Source organism: Acomys russatus, chromosome X, assembly GCF_903995435.1.
Source record: "Acomys russatus chromosome X, mAcoRus1.1, whole genome shotgun sequence".
Classification (NCBI taxonomy): domain Eukaryota; kingdom Metazoa; phylum Chordata; class Mammalia; order Rodentia; family Muridae; genus Acomys; species Acomys russatus.
In genome coordinates, this window is record NC_067169.1 from 32987006 (window position 1) to 33005621 (window position 18616).

At 43.1% G+C, this 18616-nt stretch overlaps 1 protein-coding gene across 2 annotated transcripts in view; it reads right to left on the reverse strand.

Annotated features, from left to right (window-relative positions):
* Nucleotides 1-422: 422 nt before the first annotated feature.
* The window catches only part of Rai2 (retinoic acid induced 2), a 67358-nt gene continuing 49164 nt past the window's right edge, over nucleotides 423-18616 (reverse strand). For both annotated transcript variants that reach the window (XM_051142334.1, XM_051142333.1), the window contains exon 2: nucleotides 423-2402. In XM_051142334.1, coding sequence (XP_050998291.1) covers nucleotides 789-2378 — 1590 coding nt within the window. In that variant the 5' untranslated portion in view covers nucleotides 2379-2402 and the 3' untranslated portion in view covers nucleotides 423-788. The remainder of the gene's footprint in view (nucleotides 2403-18616) is intronic.

Genomic DNA, 18616 nt, shown 5'->3' on the forward strand with positions numbered 1-18616 from the left:
TAGCCTTAGCCTCCAGACTACAGGAAAGGACCACCATGCCAGGCAAAGGCACTTTTTTTTCTTTTACAGCCATTTGTTTTTAGCATGTGGGAAGTCTAAGAAGAAAATTCAACACACTTAAGAACTAAGTGAGCTGAGAGATGCCTTGAGTATTGGAAACTCATTTCTCTGCACCCCTCCCCACAGTTCCTTTGCCACATTAAAAAACAAAACAAAACAAAACAAAACAAACCAAGGCCCATAGGAAAAAGTGATTTTCTAGAGACCATACACACTCTGAATCCTCCTTCTGTGGGGCACAAGGCAATATTTCCCAACATGCCTGAAGAGCTTAGGTCTCTAAACAGTCATAAATTAGAATCTTTACAAGCAAGAGTTTAGGCCAACCATGTCGGTTGAGAAATGTAAATTTTACAAATGACAGAATACTGCAACTAATTAGTGCAAACAAACATTTATTGTGAAATATTCATCCTACCCTTTATTAGGTATTACATCATCAAAGCACTTTGTGGCAATGAAAATAGCTTTTACCCCTCTGATTCACCCAATATTCCATTAAAGCTGCAAAAAAATGTGCAATCTGCTTGAAAAATAGGTTGCTCTTATTTACTCATTTGTGAAAATTCAAAAATTAAAAAAGAAAATGATACTAGCTAATTTGCCTTTCTGCCTCCCACTTATGCCCCAAAATAATTAACAAAGATAATTTGTTTTAGATGCCTTTTTTAAAAAACCAGTGCACCTTTCCCCATGTCATAATCATAAAAATGTTTTAAAGTCCTTATTTACTTTCGTGGGAAGAAGGTGGCCAGCCGTTGTTTTTTAATTGGGAGCATGTGTATTTCCTGGGAGTTCACTTTCTTTAACTTTATGCTCCGGTTTTTGATGGGTTTCCTATGGGGCTCAGCATTTCCCAGGGAGTCTTCTCCTTGGCTGTTGATGTCATAACCCTGAAGCACAGAGTCTTCTCTTTTGAAGGAGAAGTTTTTGGTGGACACCCCTGAGAGGCCTTTAATCTTGCCACAGAAGATGGTAGGCACGGCGTCTTCAACTGAGACAATGACCTTAGCTGCCTGGGACTCACTCACAATCTCAATGTTATTTTCAGCCTTCATTTCACTGCTGGGGTGGCTTGGCTGGCTGACCATCTCTGTGCCATGGTTGCCACTGATGTGGCTATCCATCATGGCCGAGGCCTCGCGAGACTTGGCCGGGGCAAAGGACATTTCCATACCACTGGGAAGTTTCTCCAGCACAGTGTGACCCTGGCTATCTGCTGACCCACTGCTGTCATACAGTGTCTCTGGGGGAGCCTCAGCTTTTCGGTGGGCTGCCAGAGACAGGTCTAGGGCTGCATCCTCTTGGAAGAGCGGGGGGCTAGCTTCGCCAGCTTTGAGCCAGGGCATTGATTTCATGGAGAGATCCAGGGCCTCATTTTCACTCCCCATTTTGATGACTGTGTGGCGGCTAAGCTGGAAATACTCCTTTGGCGGGAGGATGTCTAAGGGCTTCAGTCCGTCCTTTTCCAGAGTGCTCTGAGTGCCTTTAAAGGAGTGCAGGCTGAAGGAAGATGGTGGCTTGGGGAAACCGGGGCTCAGCTTGGATTCCGAACTCTGAGGCACTGGGACAGGGATGGGGATGGGCACTGGCACTGGCAAGGGGACGATCACAGGATAGGGCACCAAGAGGGTAGCTGGTGGGACTAGAGGGGACAAGGGAGAGTTAAAGGGCTGGGGAGGCACTGGAGCATAGGCAGGAGGAGGCTGGCAGGGTGGAGGACCCAGAGATCCTTGGGTAGGAAATAAATTCTGAAGTACAGCTTCAAATGGCAATGTGGGCTCCTGTGGCTGGCTTGGGATCCTCAGGTCCAGGAGCTGAGGCTGGGCCTCAGAGTCCTCAGGCCCCTGGAAGAGGTTGTTGTGGATAGCATTAGAGGAGCAGGGGGCCTCCGGTGGCAGGACCAGAGGGGAGTTGAGGTGCTGGAAAACATGCTGCTCCAATACCACCGGCAGCTGCACAGGGCCTTGTGTCGTCATAACATAGGTAGCATTGCCGTTGGGGTTAAGCTCTGGCGCGGAGCTTCCCTCCACCTGCATGTGAATGGGCATCACCACCGGGCTTTCCCCAAGGCACAGGGGCTGCAGCACGGTGGCCGCAACCTTCAGAGCCATGCCACTCTGGGACTCAGCTGGGGGGTTCAGAATGGATGGGGCCGGCACGGTTACAAGGGCCTTCTTTACCAGGTCAGTGGAGTTGATGTTCCAGGCCTCAGTAGTTATCAGCTGGGCCATGCCATTCTCCAGTCTGTTATTGGCCAAAGTGGGAGGGGAGTCAGTCATGTCCATGGAAAGGTTCTGAGACTGCAGGTCATCCATCACTTGGCTCTGGTGCCACGTGGCCTGCAACACAGAACACACGATATGAATCTTTCTTAAGGGGCTATTTATAACTGCCTTACAAGATCTCTCCAGTCCCAAAATAGTTTCCATAGCTTAGTTAACTGGGCAGCACAACGCAGCTCTCCATGTATACATATGCATTATAGATATTTCCTAATATACACGAACACACCCATATGATCAGCTGTGCTTATAAAGACCCAATTTAACAGGCGATTAAGTTATAAACACACATGATGTAATCTCTAAATAGCCAAGTGATGTTAAACAGGCTATTTTTAACCCTAATGCTCAGCTTATATCTTCAGCCTTCAACAAAAACAAAGTTTCATTCCACATTACTCTGTCAGACAGTTAAGAAATGCAGAGATTTGAACTAGTTCAAATTCGAAAACGCAGTAGACTTCCTTTCCCTTAAGGAAAAGCAAAGCCTTGTCGCATTTGAACATTCCGTAACTATGGAATGGGACATTAAAAACACTTCCTAGATGTAATTATGAAATTATAGAATTTTGAAATTATGGGAAATTTTAGAAAGCGTTTAAAAAAAAAACTGTAGCAATAATTTTCCCAAGAGGTTTGTAGATTGGAAGAGCACTGTCTCCCGCTAGCCAATCACATTCCCTTTCCTCTGATAATAGAAAAACCCACTCCTCAGAGCAAACAGAAGATGGAATGGTTTCCATGAATGGTCATCAAGCCCATCAGGCTCACTTGTCTAACTTTCTGACCTGTGGCCACTCTCATCATCCAGTTACTGAGAGAAAGGAGTGCTGATGGGTCTAGGTCTGGGGGAAACAAAATATATGTTGTAAACAAAAATTTTCAATGGTGAAAGACATGGTCTTGATGTCTTAGATACCTCCTGAACACTGAAGGCCACTTCCTAAGGGGCCAAAGAAGCCCAGAGAGGATGCTTCCTGGAGGAAGCAGGGCTGCAGCTGTGGTATGGCTCTCCATGGAAACGCTTCCATATTTAGCCTTGTTACCATGGAGAAAGCAGGCAGCCCTGGAGTGTGGTTGGGCTCGATAATAATTCAATAATCCTCCATTTCACTGGAAAAGCCTGAGGCAAAACAAGATTCTTGACCTCACCTGTCTTACCTATGTGAACTTTAGTGGCCACTATGTCCTTATCCTCTCACCATTAAACTGTCATCATAATCTCTCAAACAAAAGAGACAGGTGGCCCAGCACATCCTGGTGTTAGATATATAGTCATCCTATAGGAATTCAGCTTGAATAAATGAGCATTTTCAAGCCATCAAAATGTGTCAAATGCACAAAACAAGGAATTGCTTTGAGAAAGGGGGGGGGGTGGGGGAAAGTGAAGGATGCTGTGCAAACAGCTCTGTGGAGTAAAACTGGTGTGTCATGCCTTTGTCAAGACACATTGCAGTCATTCCAAGGAAGGACCCTAGAGCCTGTGTCCCTGTGTACAACATTCCCTCTGGAAAGTACAAGTTGACCCAGTATGTTGGCAAGAAACTACTTAGGACAGTTGGGAAGCAGCCTGCTTCTAGAAAGGCTGAGGGCACTCACCCTAGCCAAAGAGTCTAGTTCTTCCTGAGGAGATTGGTCCTTATTTCAGCCCAGAAAACATTAGGCTTTCAAAATGACAGTCATTCTCACATGCACACATTAATTCACTCATGTAACTAATTTATTCTATAAACACTTACTGCATTCTGAGGACTAGAGTTTAAGCCATGAGTGAGAGACAATGCTCCTATTTTCACAGAGAGTATAGTCTAGTGAAGCTGTATGTCTTCCATCAGACAAGAGTGTAGCATGAACAGGGTGAAGAGCACAGCAGAAGGGGCAGCAACAACAGAAGGATAAATATCTGTGCCACAGGAATACCATCTGTGGAGGCTCTATGAATCTGAGATTTTTTTTCACAAAGGTACAACTTGTACCTCCCATGAAAATATGCGGAAAAGGTGAAGAGAAGATTAGGTGGGACTGATAAAGACAAAGACAACAACTATCAGAGAAGCCATCCATGGTCACCCATCCAAGAAACTCTGATGACTAAGAGGCCACTTAGCAGAAATCAAGACATGGTCTGTGCCATCTTTGCATGTTCTGTACTTCATAATGATGACTGCATCTAGTTACACTTACACTTCTGCAAGTGAGAGTCTCCCTCCCCGTGTCCTACCCTCTTTCAGCTGCCCTCCACACACTCCCAAAGGAAAAGACAATTTTTTGGTAATCCTTCCTTCACCTGTTACTTGCACAAATCTTCAGCTCAATTGCTAGCCCTCACTGTTTCCTGGGAAACCTCCCCTGCTCCGTCTACCTAGCCCTGATCAAGGCCTGCTACCTCTTCCAGAATGCTCCTGATCAAGGTATGAGGAGGTGGACTTTGCCAGGGTAAGGTACTTCCCAGAGGCCTCTCCCCAATAGGCCTGCTATCTTCTCCAGCATATTCCTGATCAGGACACTAGGAAGGGACCTTTTGAGGATTGGGTGCCTCCCTTTCTACTCCTCCCAAGGACAGAAAGATATGGCTGCTTGCACATTTGCTTTGTTTCACCCAATCAATGCATGGCTGTCTGTTCAGCCCTTGGGATGACCTTTTCAGAGGATTAAAAGTACGCTCGTTTTGTCAACAGGGAGATTAATTGCACAGTGAAGTCAAATAACTAGCTTAAGGGTACACCGAGACTAGAATTCGAATTCCAGGGCAGTCCCAGGTATCCTCCTTGTATTTTCATCTCTGGCAAGAATCATCCCTCTACCGTTCACTTCAGCATGGAGTAGTATAGCACATGGTTTGCTGAGGAGTGCTGCAGCAAAGACTACATGAGAATAAGACCTAGTCAAAGTAGAGGCCAGGTGTTTCCCAACAAATTTATGAATCTGTCATCGGGCTAGTTTCTTCACTGGGGTTCTGCTCTAGTGCCTCCTTGCTGGCGTTTCTGCCCTTGGGGAGTGAGCCTGAAATGGCTATGATGATGCTACTAGAGGACTAGACGACTGATGGCAGGGCACCTCTCAGCCTACTATCCAATAGCCACCTGTCCTAAGGTCACAGAAGTGATAGGGTGGGGGTGGAGGGATTCGCAGGTCCCTTTCTGTAGTCTGCTTATTTCTGAAAACAGATATGACAAGCTAAATGTCATGCAGGCCTTGCCAGAATGCAGGCTCCTCCTGCACTTTCCTCCAGGAAGAAATCTGAAGTATTGCAGGAGCAGGAAGAAAGAAAGAAAGAAAGAAAGAAAGAAAGAAAGAAAGAAGAAAAAAGAAAGAAAGAAGAAAGAAAGAAAAGAAAGAAAAAGAAAAAGAAAGAAAAAAGAAAGAAAGAAGAAGAAAAGAAAGAAGAAAGAAAAGAAAAGAAAAAAAGAAAGAAAGAAAGAAAGAAAGAAAGAAAGAAAGAAAGAAAGAAAGAGAAAAGAAAGAAAGGCCACTGGCTAAAGTCTTCTACCACCCTGGCCATAAGAGCTCTCAGCCAAAGATTGCCTGGGGGATAACTCTATCTGCCTCTCTGAAGAGCTGTTTCTTCCACTTCATCTCTACTAAGTATAACACTGTTCTCAGGTATGTCCAGATTAAGAAACTACAAAGACCTTCCATCAAACACCTTTCCACATTCTAGAAAGGCTCTTTCCCTTGTATTTCCCTCCCCCTATCCAACCTGCCAACTGACACCATCCTACAGCTCTGGGTCAGCAGTGGACAAGGCTTGGGTGATAAAGTGTGATGCCTGGGGCATTGCTGCTGCAGGAGCTTGTATTAGGAGCCCTGGCTATGCAGGCAGGGAGAATAAAAATAGCAGCTCACCAATTGAGGGTTCAAAGGGCAAGTCCTTGCCCCCCTCCCCCCTCCGGGGACAGCCCAGAAGGTAGTTAATGACTTTGGAGAAGGCAGAGGCCCATCCTCCCCACTCAGCTAAGCTGCTGATTAGTGTGGGCAGAGAGATTTTCTAAATCAAAGAGCATCACAGCAGCCACCAACTTCAGCTCAAGCAGACCAGGCAAAGAGTCCTTCAGAGGTAGCAGGGAATGCTGTCTTGTGTTTGGGATTTGTAAAACTTCACTTTCAAATGGGTTTAAATGAAGTCACCAATCATTTTGCTTATGCCCATTATCACTGTGGTGGGGGTGGAAGGTGAGAAATAGAGAAAACACACACACACACACACACATACACACACACACATACACACACACACAGAGAGAGAGAGAGAGAGAGAGAGAGACAGACAGACAGACAGACAGAGACAGAGACAGAGACAGAGACAGACAGACAGACAGACTGACAGACTGACAGAGACAGAGACAGAGAGAGAAATGGGGAGAAAGAGATATCAAACTCTAGTAAATAATGGCTGTATGGGCTGGTAGAACATGGACAATCTGTACCTACCTGTTGCTAAAGGCTTTCATTCTCTCCACACTCAGCCAGTTGCTAGGGCCTCAACTCTAGTCCACATGTCTCTCAGATGTAGACTTTGTGAGAAATGGGATGCAAGGTGGTGAGAAAGGAAGGCATGAGATCATAGCTGGGCCAAAATACTTCTAGAGCTACAGACTTGCTATATTGCAAGCAGCAAAATACTGGTTCTGCCCCTCAGCCCAAAGCCCTCTCTTACCTTTGTCTTCACCCAGTTTATTTCTGCTTATGGGTTAGATGTTGGGGGATCAGCTCAAAAGTAACTTCCTCCATTCTCACTGATATTCCACAGGACTCTGATTTAACTTTGTCTACTCGACTCTGCCCTCATACTGGCCTTGTTTCTCCTTGGAGCTGGCACTGTACCTTGTGAATAGTAGGTACTTAAGAAATGTTTTCTGGATGAATTGGTACATGAATGAATATTCAAGCCTTTCTAGGCCTGGTATTGTTATCCTTGTCTTCTGACCACAAGCCAGTCATTCATAGAATCATCGTGAAGTGGGGCATTAAACTTTATAACCATTTCTTTACCCAATGGTTCTCAGCCTTCCTAATGCTGTGACACATTAATACAGCTCCTCATGTTGTGGTGACTCCCAACCATAAAATGATTTTTGTTGCTACTTCAGAACTGTAATTTGCTACTACTATAAATCATAATGTAAATATCTGTGTTTTCCCATGGTCTTAGGTGACCCTTGTAAAAGGGTTGCTTGACCCCCAAGAAGGTCAAAACCCACAGGTTGAAAATCTTTGCTCTAGCCTATTCCAGGCACTCTGTCAGGTGAAGAGACTGGGACCTAGAGTGGCCAATGTTCCTTAAGATCAGTTACAAGCACTCAAAATGGCCAACATTTACCATGACCAGTTACTACAGAGGTATCTGAACTTTGGGGAAGAGTACAAGGTAGGGCCAATAGTGTTATAGGATAGCATAATGGTGGTCACTGCCTCCACTGTAAGGGAATCCCATGAGACAGCATATTTGTGAAAGTATTTTTTGGACTAAGGATATGGAGTCATCCTCTGTTTCCCTGTCACAGTCAGAAAAAGAAACTCACAATGACTACTTACTTTATAAGGAACTTCATATATGAAGAAGGTGATCTCAGGTACATCTCCCAGAAGGTTAGTCAGTGACCTGAACTGCACTTATACCCTGCTGGGTATCCATAGAAGCCATCTTGCTTCTCTGGCTGTCTCTTCCATAACTTTGCACAAGAATCTACGTTAAGCTGACATACTTGGATACAAATAATACCTTTATGAGGAGGCTTCATTTATGGCTTAATTTAAAAAGCAAACTACTTAACTACCACTGCTCAGATAATTTAGACATTCTCCAGGTATTAAAACTTCATCTATTTCCTAATATTGCAGTTATTTAGCACTAAGTCACACACACACACACACACACACACACACACACACACACACACACACACACACACACACACACACACTTGCAAATATTCCACTACTTTCACCTAATGTCCTCAGCCAACATCCTAACTCATATCATTGAGAGCACCCCTGAAGACCCTACACCAGTTCAAACTAAAGGAATCTAAGCATGTGTTATGAATTTTGGTGACAAAGTCCCTGACTCTGGCCAAGCCTGATTTTTGAGCCAAGAATTTAGACAAACTAGGAACACAGATCACCATCTAGATAAGGAGTTAGTTGTATTTTGTGAATTAAAAGCATCTTCACCACGGAAGCTAGTCTAAAGATTTTCACAGGGTGCCAGGTCTGACGAATCAAGCATCTCTAAGCAAAGACTATAGGAGTGGCTACTTCTGTGTGGAAAGCAAGCAGAGAGAGATTTATTTCAAAGCAACTTGAGCCAAAAACGGCTGTTACTTTGAAGGCCCTGCAAAGCCCTTGAGATTACTGGACTGAGGTCACTCAGAAAGTACACTTAGCTTCAGGGAAAATAATTTTAATGATCTGCGCTAGTTTGGGGGCATATTCTGGGGTAAGGGACTTAAGCAAAGGTTTAAAATTCCCTTCGAGCCTATGGCCCTATTGAGGTGTTCTGGAGGAACCAAAGCCTATTGTTGCTCCTGGTGATGCTCTCTTCATCACAACCAGGCTGCAAATGTGACTCATTCTCCTGTTTCCTTTTTAAAGCAATCATTCTGTAAATGATTGCCATGTGCCACTTAATGGCAGTGACACACACTGAGATCCATAGTGTTGGTCAATTTTGTCAGTTGTAAGCACAACAGTGTGACTGTCCAATGGAATGTGGTTATGATATTACTTGGTGATACAATCATGTGGAATAACCATTGTACTGCATGCAGTCCATCATCGATTGGAGCATTGTTACATGGCACGTGGCTGTACATTCTGCAAGTTTCTTAAGAAATATTTTTCCCAGTGGTAACATATCAACAGTCTCAGTTTATGTTGTGCATGTACCAGCTATCAATTATGCCTGGTTTGCAGGACTGTCTACATCTTTGTTGCAAGCAAAGCCCTTGGAGCAGTTACAGCAGCAGCACTCACAAAGCTTGTTTGTAATAATGAATCTTAAGCCATAACTCAGACCCGCCGATTCAGGATCTGCATGTCAACAAGATCCTTGGGTGGGGGGCTGGAGAGGTGGCTCAGCAGTTAAGGACATTAGCTGCTCCTTCATAGGACTGGGGTTCAATTCCTATCACCCACAAGGCAGCTCACAACTCTGTAACTTCAGTTCCAGGTAATCTAATGCCCTCACCCAGGCATATATGCAGTCAAAACTAAGGCACATGAAATAAAGATAAAGATTCTTTTTTTTTTTTCAGATTTCTAGAATGTGGCTATGTTTCTTTTTCTTTTTAAAATTTTATTTTATTAATTTATTCTTATTACATCTCAATGGTTATCCCATCCCTTGTATCCTCCCATTCCTTCCTCCCTTCCATTTTCCCCTTATTCCCCTCCCCTATGATAGGGGTCCCACTCAAACTATGGCACCAGCCAAGGACAATACAGGCTGTAAACGTCAAACCCTTACCCAGATCTAGCCAATGGACAGGACACTCTCCACAGTTGAGTGGAGAGTGGGGTATGACTTTCTCACGTACTCTGGTGCGTCATATTTGACTATGTCCCCTAGAGGGGGAGACCTGGTGGCACTCAGAGGAAGGATAGCAGGCTACCAAGAAGAGTCTTGATACCCTATGAGCATATAAAGGGGGAGGAAGTCCCCCTCAGTCAAAAATAAAGATTCTTGGGTGATCTGTGTGCATATTAAGGTTTGAAAAGCCCTGGCTTATTACTTGTTCTCAAACTGAGCTGTGCATTGGAATTGCTTGGGATCTATTCAAAAAGTACAATACCTGTCCTACTCCCAAGACTGACTCAGCTTGTCTAGGATGCAGCTTGGGCCTTGTACTATATAAAGTTTACCAGATGATTCTAATATGCAATCAGGTTTGTGACCCTAAACTTAAATTTAGAACACAATTAATAATCTGCCTTTCCTAGTGGCTGACTTCCCTTTTTTATGTCACAGAAAATCCTGAAACCACTATCACCCCAAACTCTCTCAACCTTCACCTGGCCCTCATATTGTCTTCCTGTGTACTCCAGTCCCATAAATAGATGAGAAGTCCTTCCCCTTGCAAGGCTGGTTTGCTAGAGACCTCTAATAAAATCCTGCTCCCTTCCTTATTCTTAGTCTATTTTGTGGTTTTGACTAGGGCTTACATGACATCCTCAATGAATGACCTAATTTTGTTTTAAAAATCAGTCGCCATTAACTGTGAGTCAGAAGAGAAAATCATATTGTGTCTTTTAATACTGTATACACATATGGCTTCATCATTTAGGACCCAGGGTGCACTATCTAAGAAGCAACCCCAACTGGGATCACAAATGGGTTTTCTCTCCCCACAGGGTGTAGTAATTGTCAATTATTTGCCCCAGCAATCGAATTTTCTGAGCTTTAAACATCAGCAAAGGGCCTTTTTATTTTCACAAAGCTGTGAACATAATTACTACTTGAATGTATTCCCAAATTGGTTACAATATAAAAAATAACACAAAATAATCACTCACCTCACATTTGGTTGTACTCTACATGCAGAGACTTATACAGTATTCCAAAAGGCATGTGATAATCCAAATTAATTTTGGAAATGAGTTATCCAACCCACTACTTAAGTTATTAAGACTGTGGTGGTCATACAAATTTCAGCAGAGATCAACCTTGCTGAGGTTAGGCATTAGCTATGGAAAGTCCTATAGTCCCATCAGAAAGGAAGTAAAAATCATGAAATCTTCTTGTTATGTTGGTTTAAAAAATACAGAGGGGGCTGGAGAGATGGCTCAGAGGTTAAGAGCTCTGACTGTTCTGCTGTTCTTCCAAAGGTCCTGAGTTCAATTCCCAGTAACCACAGGGTGGCTCACAACCATCTATAATGGGATCTAATGCCCTCTTCTGGTCTGCAGGCATACAGGCAGGCAGAGTACTGTATACATAATCTTTAAAAAAGAAATACAGAGGAGGCCAAGATACAGTGCCACTAACTGGCAATTGATGGCAACAGTTTGAAAATCATCTTGAGGAAAGGAGAGAAATGCATGTCCTGGGTTGCTACAAAAGTTATGGTATATTCAGCTTATCATCTCATCCTTTGTATTCTTGTTTTCTTCTTTTTGAGGTACATGTAATACCAAAACATAAGAACACACACACTGTGTGTGTGTGTGTGTATGTATGTATGTGTGTGTTCAATATTCTCTGGTAGGAGCATAAGATTGAAATGATACCACTCAGCAAGAGAGATAAATCTCTTAGGCAGGGCCCAACTCGATTTCTAGAGCACTTCTGTCTAAATAAGTTTAGATTGCTCACCAGGCCAATGCACCCTTCCTGTGTTACACTCAGAGGTCAAGTGGCTTGTTCAAGTTCACACAGCACAGTGTACACTGCCTCTCAAAACTGTGCTATCCACCCCAAGCCCATCATCTGCCCTTTGCTTCAAATGCTAAAGGACACCTAGGAACATGTGGGTCAAGCACAATTGAAGAGAGGGAACCTCCAAGTTCTCAGGCCTGATTTTTCAAGTCTTTTATTGGATCTAGAAAGCTCAATCGGTTTCTAGGACCCTCTGGATCCTTCTATTTCCCCATTCTCCCTTGCTTCTCTCACCTAGAGTCCCAATAGGATGTCCTCCCCTCTGTCCCACTTTCCTGGTAAGTGAAGACTTTCATGGGACATGCCCCTTGGGCTAGTGTCCAGATATAAGTGAGTATATACCATTTGACTCTTTCTGCTTCTGGGTTAACTCACTCATTATGATCATTTCTAGTTCAATCCATTTGTCCACAAATTTTGGGAATTCCTTGTTTTTAATACCTGAGTAGTATTTCATGGTGTAAATGTACCACAGTTTCTTTATCCATTCTTCTACTGAGGGACACTTAGGCTGTTTCCTTGTTCTGGCTATTATGAATAAGGCTGCTATGCACATGGTTGAGCAAATGTTCTTGCTGTGTGCTGGAGCAGATCTAGCCAATGGACAGGACATCCTCCACAGTTGAGTGGAGAGTGAGGACTGACTTTCACACGAACTCTGGTGCCCCATATTTGACAATGTTCCCTGGATGGGGAGACCTGGTGGCACTCAGAAGAAGGATAGCAGGATACCAAGAAGAGACTTGATACCCTATGAGCACATACAGGGCTAGGAAGTCCCCCTCAGTCACAGTCATAGGGGAGGGGAGTAAGGGGAAAATGAGAGGGAGGGAGGAATGGGAGGATACAAGGGATGGGATAACCATTGAGATGTAATATGAATAAATCAAAATATTTTAAAAAAGAAAGCTCGATCGGAATCTGGGGGGGGGGGCTCATTCTGCCTCCTTTCTCTTTCTGGTAAATAATGCTATATGCCTCTGCATTTATTTTCTCATTTACTATCCTAACAGTCTTCAGCCTGCCTCGTAAGGGCTGCAGATGGCCCTTGGAGTCATAAGGCAGGAGTAGGAAACCAGATTTGTGTCCATGCGTTTATTCATTCTTTGAAAAATGAACTGGAGACCTAATGTATACTAGGCCTGTATTTCCTATTCCTTTACTTTCTCTAAAAGGACATTGCCTTCTTTATTGGTGTAGTTCTTAAGACAGAAACCAAGTGCACCTTCTCCCTGGGTTATCTGCTTTTTCTAGGACTCTTTCTTTTTTTTAATATTTATTTTTATTTTATATGCATTGGTGCTTTGACTGCATGTATGGCTGTGTGAGAGTGTCAGATCTTGGAGTTACAGACAGTTGCAAGCTGCCATGTGGGTGCTGGGAATTGAACTCTGGTTCTCTGGGAGAACAGTCACTGTTTTTAACCACTGACACATTTCTCCAGCCCCAGTTATGGCTCTTTCAAGGCCCATTTTTCTTTTTTTCATATTTTTTATTTAATTAATTTATTCAGATTATATCTCAATTGTTTTCCCTCACTTATATCTACCCATTCCTCCCTTCCTCCCGCTTTCACCCTATTCCCCTCCCCTAGGTCTGTGACCAAGGGGGACCTCCTCCCCCACTATATGGTCATAGGCTATCAAGTCTCATCTTGGTAGCCTGCTTATCCTTAGTGCCACCAGGCCTCCCCACCACGGGGAAGTACTTAAATAGGGGGCACCAGAATTCATGTCAGAGTCAGTCCCTGCTCTCCATACAACTGTGGAGAATGTCCTGTCCATTGGCTAGATCTGAGAAGGGGTTCGATGTTTACTGCATGTATTGTCCTTGGTTGATGCAGTAATTTGACCAGACCCTCCTGGGTCCAGATGCGCCCATCATGATGTTCTTCTCGTAGGTTTCTAGAACCCTCTGGATCCTTCTAGAGATAAAGGACTACATTTCTAATGGATAAATGCTAGTCCCTGGAAACTGTGGGAGCTGCCATATAAGGGCAAGAACCTGTCTAAGGTAGAGGGTAGGGTTTATTTTATAAAGAGGACTGCCCCTGACATCGAAAGGAAAGACATGTTCTCCTCACATCCCGATGAGCTACAGTAGAAGGTCAGCAGAGTGCCTTAGCATCCCAGGAAACAATAAGGAAGAACTGTTGGGGTGCCAAGTGGATAGTGGACTTCCATGAACTACCAACTACTGATCCCTGAATTCAGCTTTCCACCTGACACCCAGTCTCTAAATATCCTCAGGTACCTGAGCTGTAAGGGAAGTTTTCACAGAAGCACAAGTCACATCTAGAACCTCAGGCCAGGTCTATCATCTTGAAGAGCAATGGTTTGAAAATATTTTTGTGGCGACAAAGAAAACTTTTACATTTGGAATGAAGATGGGGGAAAACCTGCTTTCCGGAAGAGAAGATATTTCTAGTTAGATTGAGATACAAAGGTTGAATTTTTCTTCTGGGAAAAAAGATTGTTTATAATCCTGTGTCATTAGAAGGACATTTTCCAGAAACCATTATGCCAGAAATAGACCCTCTGAGGGGTCACTAGATGGAAGGGGGTACAGAATTCTAAAGTACTTGGGTTCAGACTCTTCACTTTTTTAAAGGCCTGTGATCCCCTCATCAACCACTGGTGTGGAGGTAGTACCAGTTCATTCTGGGTGCTGTGCCTTCCTGAGAATGATAAGGAGGAAAACCTTTGAGCTGAATCCCAGGTTCAAACTTCAACTTTTACTACCTGCCTGTTGTAGTACATTGGGCATGTTAGTTCTAAGCCTCAGTTTCCCTCTATGCCTGATAATGAGTGAAAAGTAAAGACCTCTCACATGGGACAGTTGTAATGAAGAAGAGGTTCATTTAAGTGAAATACTTGCTACAATGCCTGGCATTATCTGTTATCTGTTGTCTTCACCATCTCCATCTGCATTACAATCATCACTGCAATTGCCACTGTCTTCTTAGTTACTATGCTCATTGTCATTGTTATCATCATTGTCATGGCTATCATCTTTGTTGCCACCTTGTCACAGTATCATTGTCTTTCTTTCTTACCATACCCACTGTCCACATTTTCTACAAGCCTCTGAAGTAACATCATCACAGCTTTTCTGGCATATGAACAGGTTTGCTAATCTAAAACCCCCTTTGGTCAAAGGTTATCTTGAAAATTAGCTGCTAAGAACAGGGAAGGTACATATCATAAAATGAGTATCACACCTGATGGAGAAGTTTTCGGGGGAAAACCCGTAGCTCATGTCACCTCAACATCACTCAAATAACAAGCATTTCCAGCAAAAAGAGAAGTCACTACTAGCACAATACTAGAAACAGATTATAATAGGAAAAGATGTAGCAAATATAAAAATCTATTTGTCATCTGACAGGAAGACTAGAGTTGAAAGAACAAGAGCAAAATTTTACATATCTTGCACATGTGGCTTCATGCTAACTTTCAAGGATTCTGAAGTTTCTGTCATTTATCTATGCCTGACTTCACTTAGGATCCTTCAGTTTTCCTTCTTTGCCCAAGGACCTAAGCAGCTTTCTTTCCTCACTTATCAGTGTTAATAGGATCATCTTCTCCCTCACAAAAACGAATAATTCTCAGGAGAAGAGGAAGATAAAGAAAAAGACAACAGGGCAGCAGAAAGCAAAGAGAGATTCTGGGCTAACTAGGCCAAAGCAAAAGAAAAGAACATTCTGAAGTTTGTAGGCATAAAGGAAAATGAGCTTGCTGGGGGCAGAAGGATTGTGCCACAAAAACTGAGGGAGCCTGTGAGGGGAAAAAAAAAAAAACCAGAATGGGAGTTCTTCAGTCAGCCACAAGGGGGTGGGGTCAAGGGGCAAGGCTGCAGCAGTTTGGCTGCTTCTGAGTGTGGTGGGAGGAGACCTAAGTAGGACCAGAGCTTTGGGGCACAGTTCACAAGGACAAGTACCACAAGAGCATAGGAAACACTGTCCTTATTTGGGCAGAACTTCTCCCCTGCTTTTAAAATGACCAAGCACACTCACTCGGCATTTGCTGTGCTCATAGTCCTAGGAAAAAGGACATACTTGTGCCTTCTTATCATGTCTGATCCTTATTTACATTGATCCATACATCTCCTTCTGCTCCACCTTGGTCAGTTAGAGTTGAGTTTCTCCCATCAAAATTTGAATTTCTGGAAAGAAGCTGATATACTCATCTACAATACAGTATTTGACTGTCTTGGTTAGGTGTATGACTAATACAGATCAAATATTATGTTTCTCTTACTGACATAATAAATGTAATCCAGGGATGACAAAGCTATGGACAAAGAAATAGGACACTAATTGAGGAACTTCAAGACAATAATAATCAGGAGGAACCGTCTGTCTATCTTGACATCTTTCCCTAGAGACAAGACTTTACAACTACTGTAGCTGGCAGTATTAAAAAGATAAGTAATTACACCATGGCCTCCACCTTTAGGCACTCAAAACTAAGAAAAGATATGAAAGTGACTCAGTTGTTCATCTCTTTATAGACTCAATTACTAAAAATTTATTCCCCATCCAAAAGGAAATTGCTAATTTTGTGCTTTCCAGTATGGAACTTTTCTCAGTATCCAGACATGCTTTTTCCTCATGGGACTGGGTAACTGGACTGGCTGCTTCCTGAAATTCTTGTTTCTGCCTTACCACGGAAGAAGTCCAGGACTATATCCCACATATAATATACAAAGCTACAGCCAAAATGTAAATCCAATGGGTCATTACCAATAGCGATGAGCATGGTGAGGAAGTCTGGAGGAAGGCTGTTGCTTTTGAGTGAGCCCAGCTATCTATCTTGGGTTCCTCCATAGACCTTAAGACAGAGATTTGAGTGAAGATTTGACTTGTGTATTTGGCGGGGGTGGGGTGTGGGGAGGGAAGATTCTAGAAAATAGCAGAGGAGGAATAAAGCAGAGAGACTGAAAGGAAGAAAGCCAAATTACCAAGCAAAGTTATCACTGTGAACAAGAAGAGCTCAGCTCCATTCAAGAATGGCAAGAGACTAAAGAGCACATTTTCCAGAGCTATGTCAACTGAGAAGCTAGGAAGTTGGGATTCACTCACTGACCCTAACAATCCCTGGTCAAAGGCTAGTGGAAGATGTGCTCATTCTTTGGCACTTCCAGTTAGTCCAGCATTCAGGCCAGGTCTAGTGTACCCAAGAGACCAAAGCAAATAAGTAAGCCTTCAGGGAGTCACAGGTATTTGAAGTAAGTAACCTCTAGTAAGAGGTAAGGGGGAGAGGCCATGGCAGGGTACCAACAGTATCTCTTATGTCAACCATACCATGAAGATGCCAATTATTATTATGTAATAATATTGTTACTAATTTTGGCCACTATATAGGGTCATGTGTTTCCCCAATGGGAGGCACACATATGTAGTTAGTTCTAGAACTGTGAGCACAGAAAGTCCCATGTGAGTGTGCCTGGTTGTTTTAAAAGCAGGGAAGACACATGTGAAGAACACATCATGCTCGAATAACAATGCCCATACCTTAGAGGAATCAGCTCATTAGTAGCATGACTTGAGATTTTATAAAAAGGAAGGCTGGTAAGTAGGCCAGAGATGACTAGCTAAGCAAAAATTTTAAGAGATGGTCAGTTTAGCTGATGTGCTCTTTTGCTGAAATGTATCTGGATCCCTACAGAAAGTTCTTTTAATATTATTTGTGTCTGCTGGAATGAAAGATGTTCCTGGGATAACACAGAGGAAGTCTCTCCTCTAGTAATCTTGTGCTTCAACTCAGGGACCAAAACCAAATAAACACTACTTCATAGTGCATCCTGCCTGATGATGATGATGAGGATGATGACGACGATGATGACGGCAATGATAATGACCACAACTTTGACCTGGAAAGCATTCAAACAATGCGCGGATGTGGTAGGGACAACTGCTTTCTGGAATTGTTTTCTCAAAAGAATCTTCTGCTTGGGGGCAACTCTCTTAAGAACAATACACATGGCAGAATCTTTAGGAGGTCAAGTTGTTTCAAGTCACTAAAATTTCATTGTATTTATCTTAAAGGAAGTATTATGGTTGAAGATAATGTAAAACAAAAAACACAGAGTTGGGGTGGGGAAGGAAAAAGATCAGCTCTATAACATCTGCCTAGTTAACGGAGAGTATAGGTGTTAGTTCTTGTTTTCTTTAGGGAAGAGTTCCTTTAGAATTGATGTGATTTAAAAAAAAAAAGAATTGATGTGATTATACACACACACACACACACACATACACGAAAGAGAGAGAGAGACATACAGACATAGACAGACGGACAGATGGTGGTCAAGTAGGAATGAAACAAAGGCTCAAGATTTATGTTGATTCCTCTTCTTTCACACTTGCTTTATGCACAGTGTTTTTACACAAGATGAGAGGGACCTTTATAGCATGAATAATGTCCACTGAATCTTGCCACTTTGTCAGCATTTCAACAGAAGGAATAGGAGAATTGGGGGGAGGCGGGTGTTCCTCCAAGTACAAGACTGGAGGAAAGGCACAAGAGGACAGGCATATCCAGGAGATTCAGCTGGCTGGGCATCTGGAGGCCAGGACTTGTGAGAACTTGAGGAAGAAACAAGGAAGCTTGAAACATTAGACAATTGTCCAGCTTTTCCACGGGTTCTCAGAATCACTCCTAAGCAATTAACCTCATACCCTAAAGGATCACCAACTCTACCAATACGATTTTTTTATCCTCATAGTTTTCAATGAGTAGGAGGCTTCTGTTAAATAATGAGACCCTTAGGTGGGGAGGACAGGAAGAAGCAATTTAGTTCCCAGGACTTTGCTAGCTCCTCAATACCTGCTTCTTTACAGACTTTATTTCATACAGTCACGGGAAGATAATGATAAACTATTTACTGAGCTCTG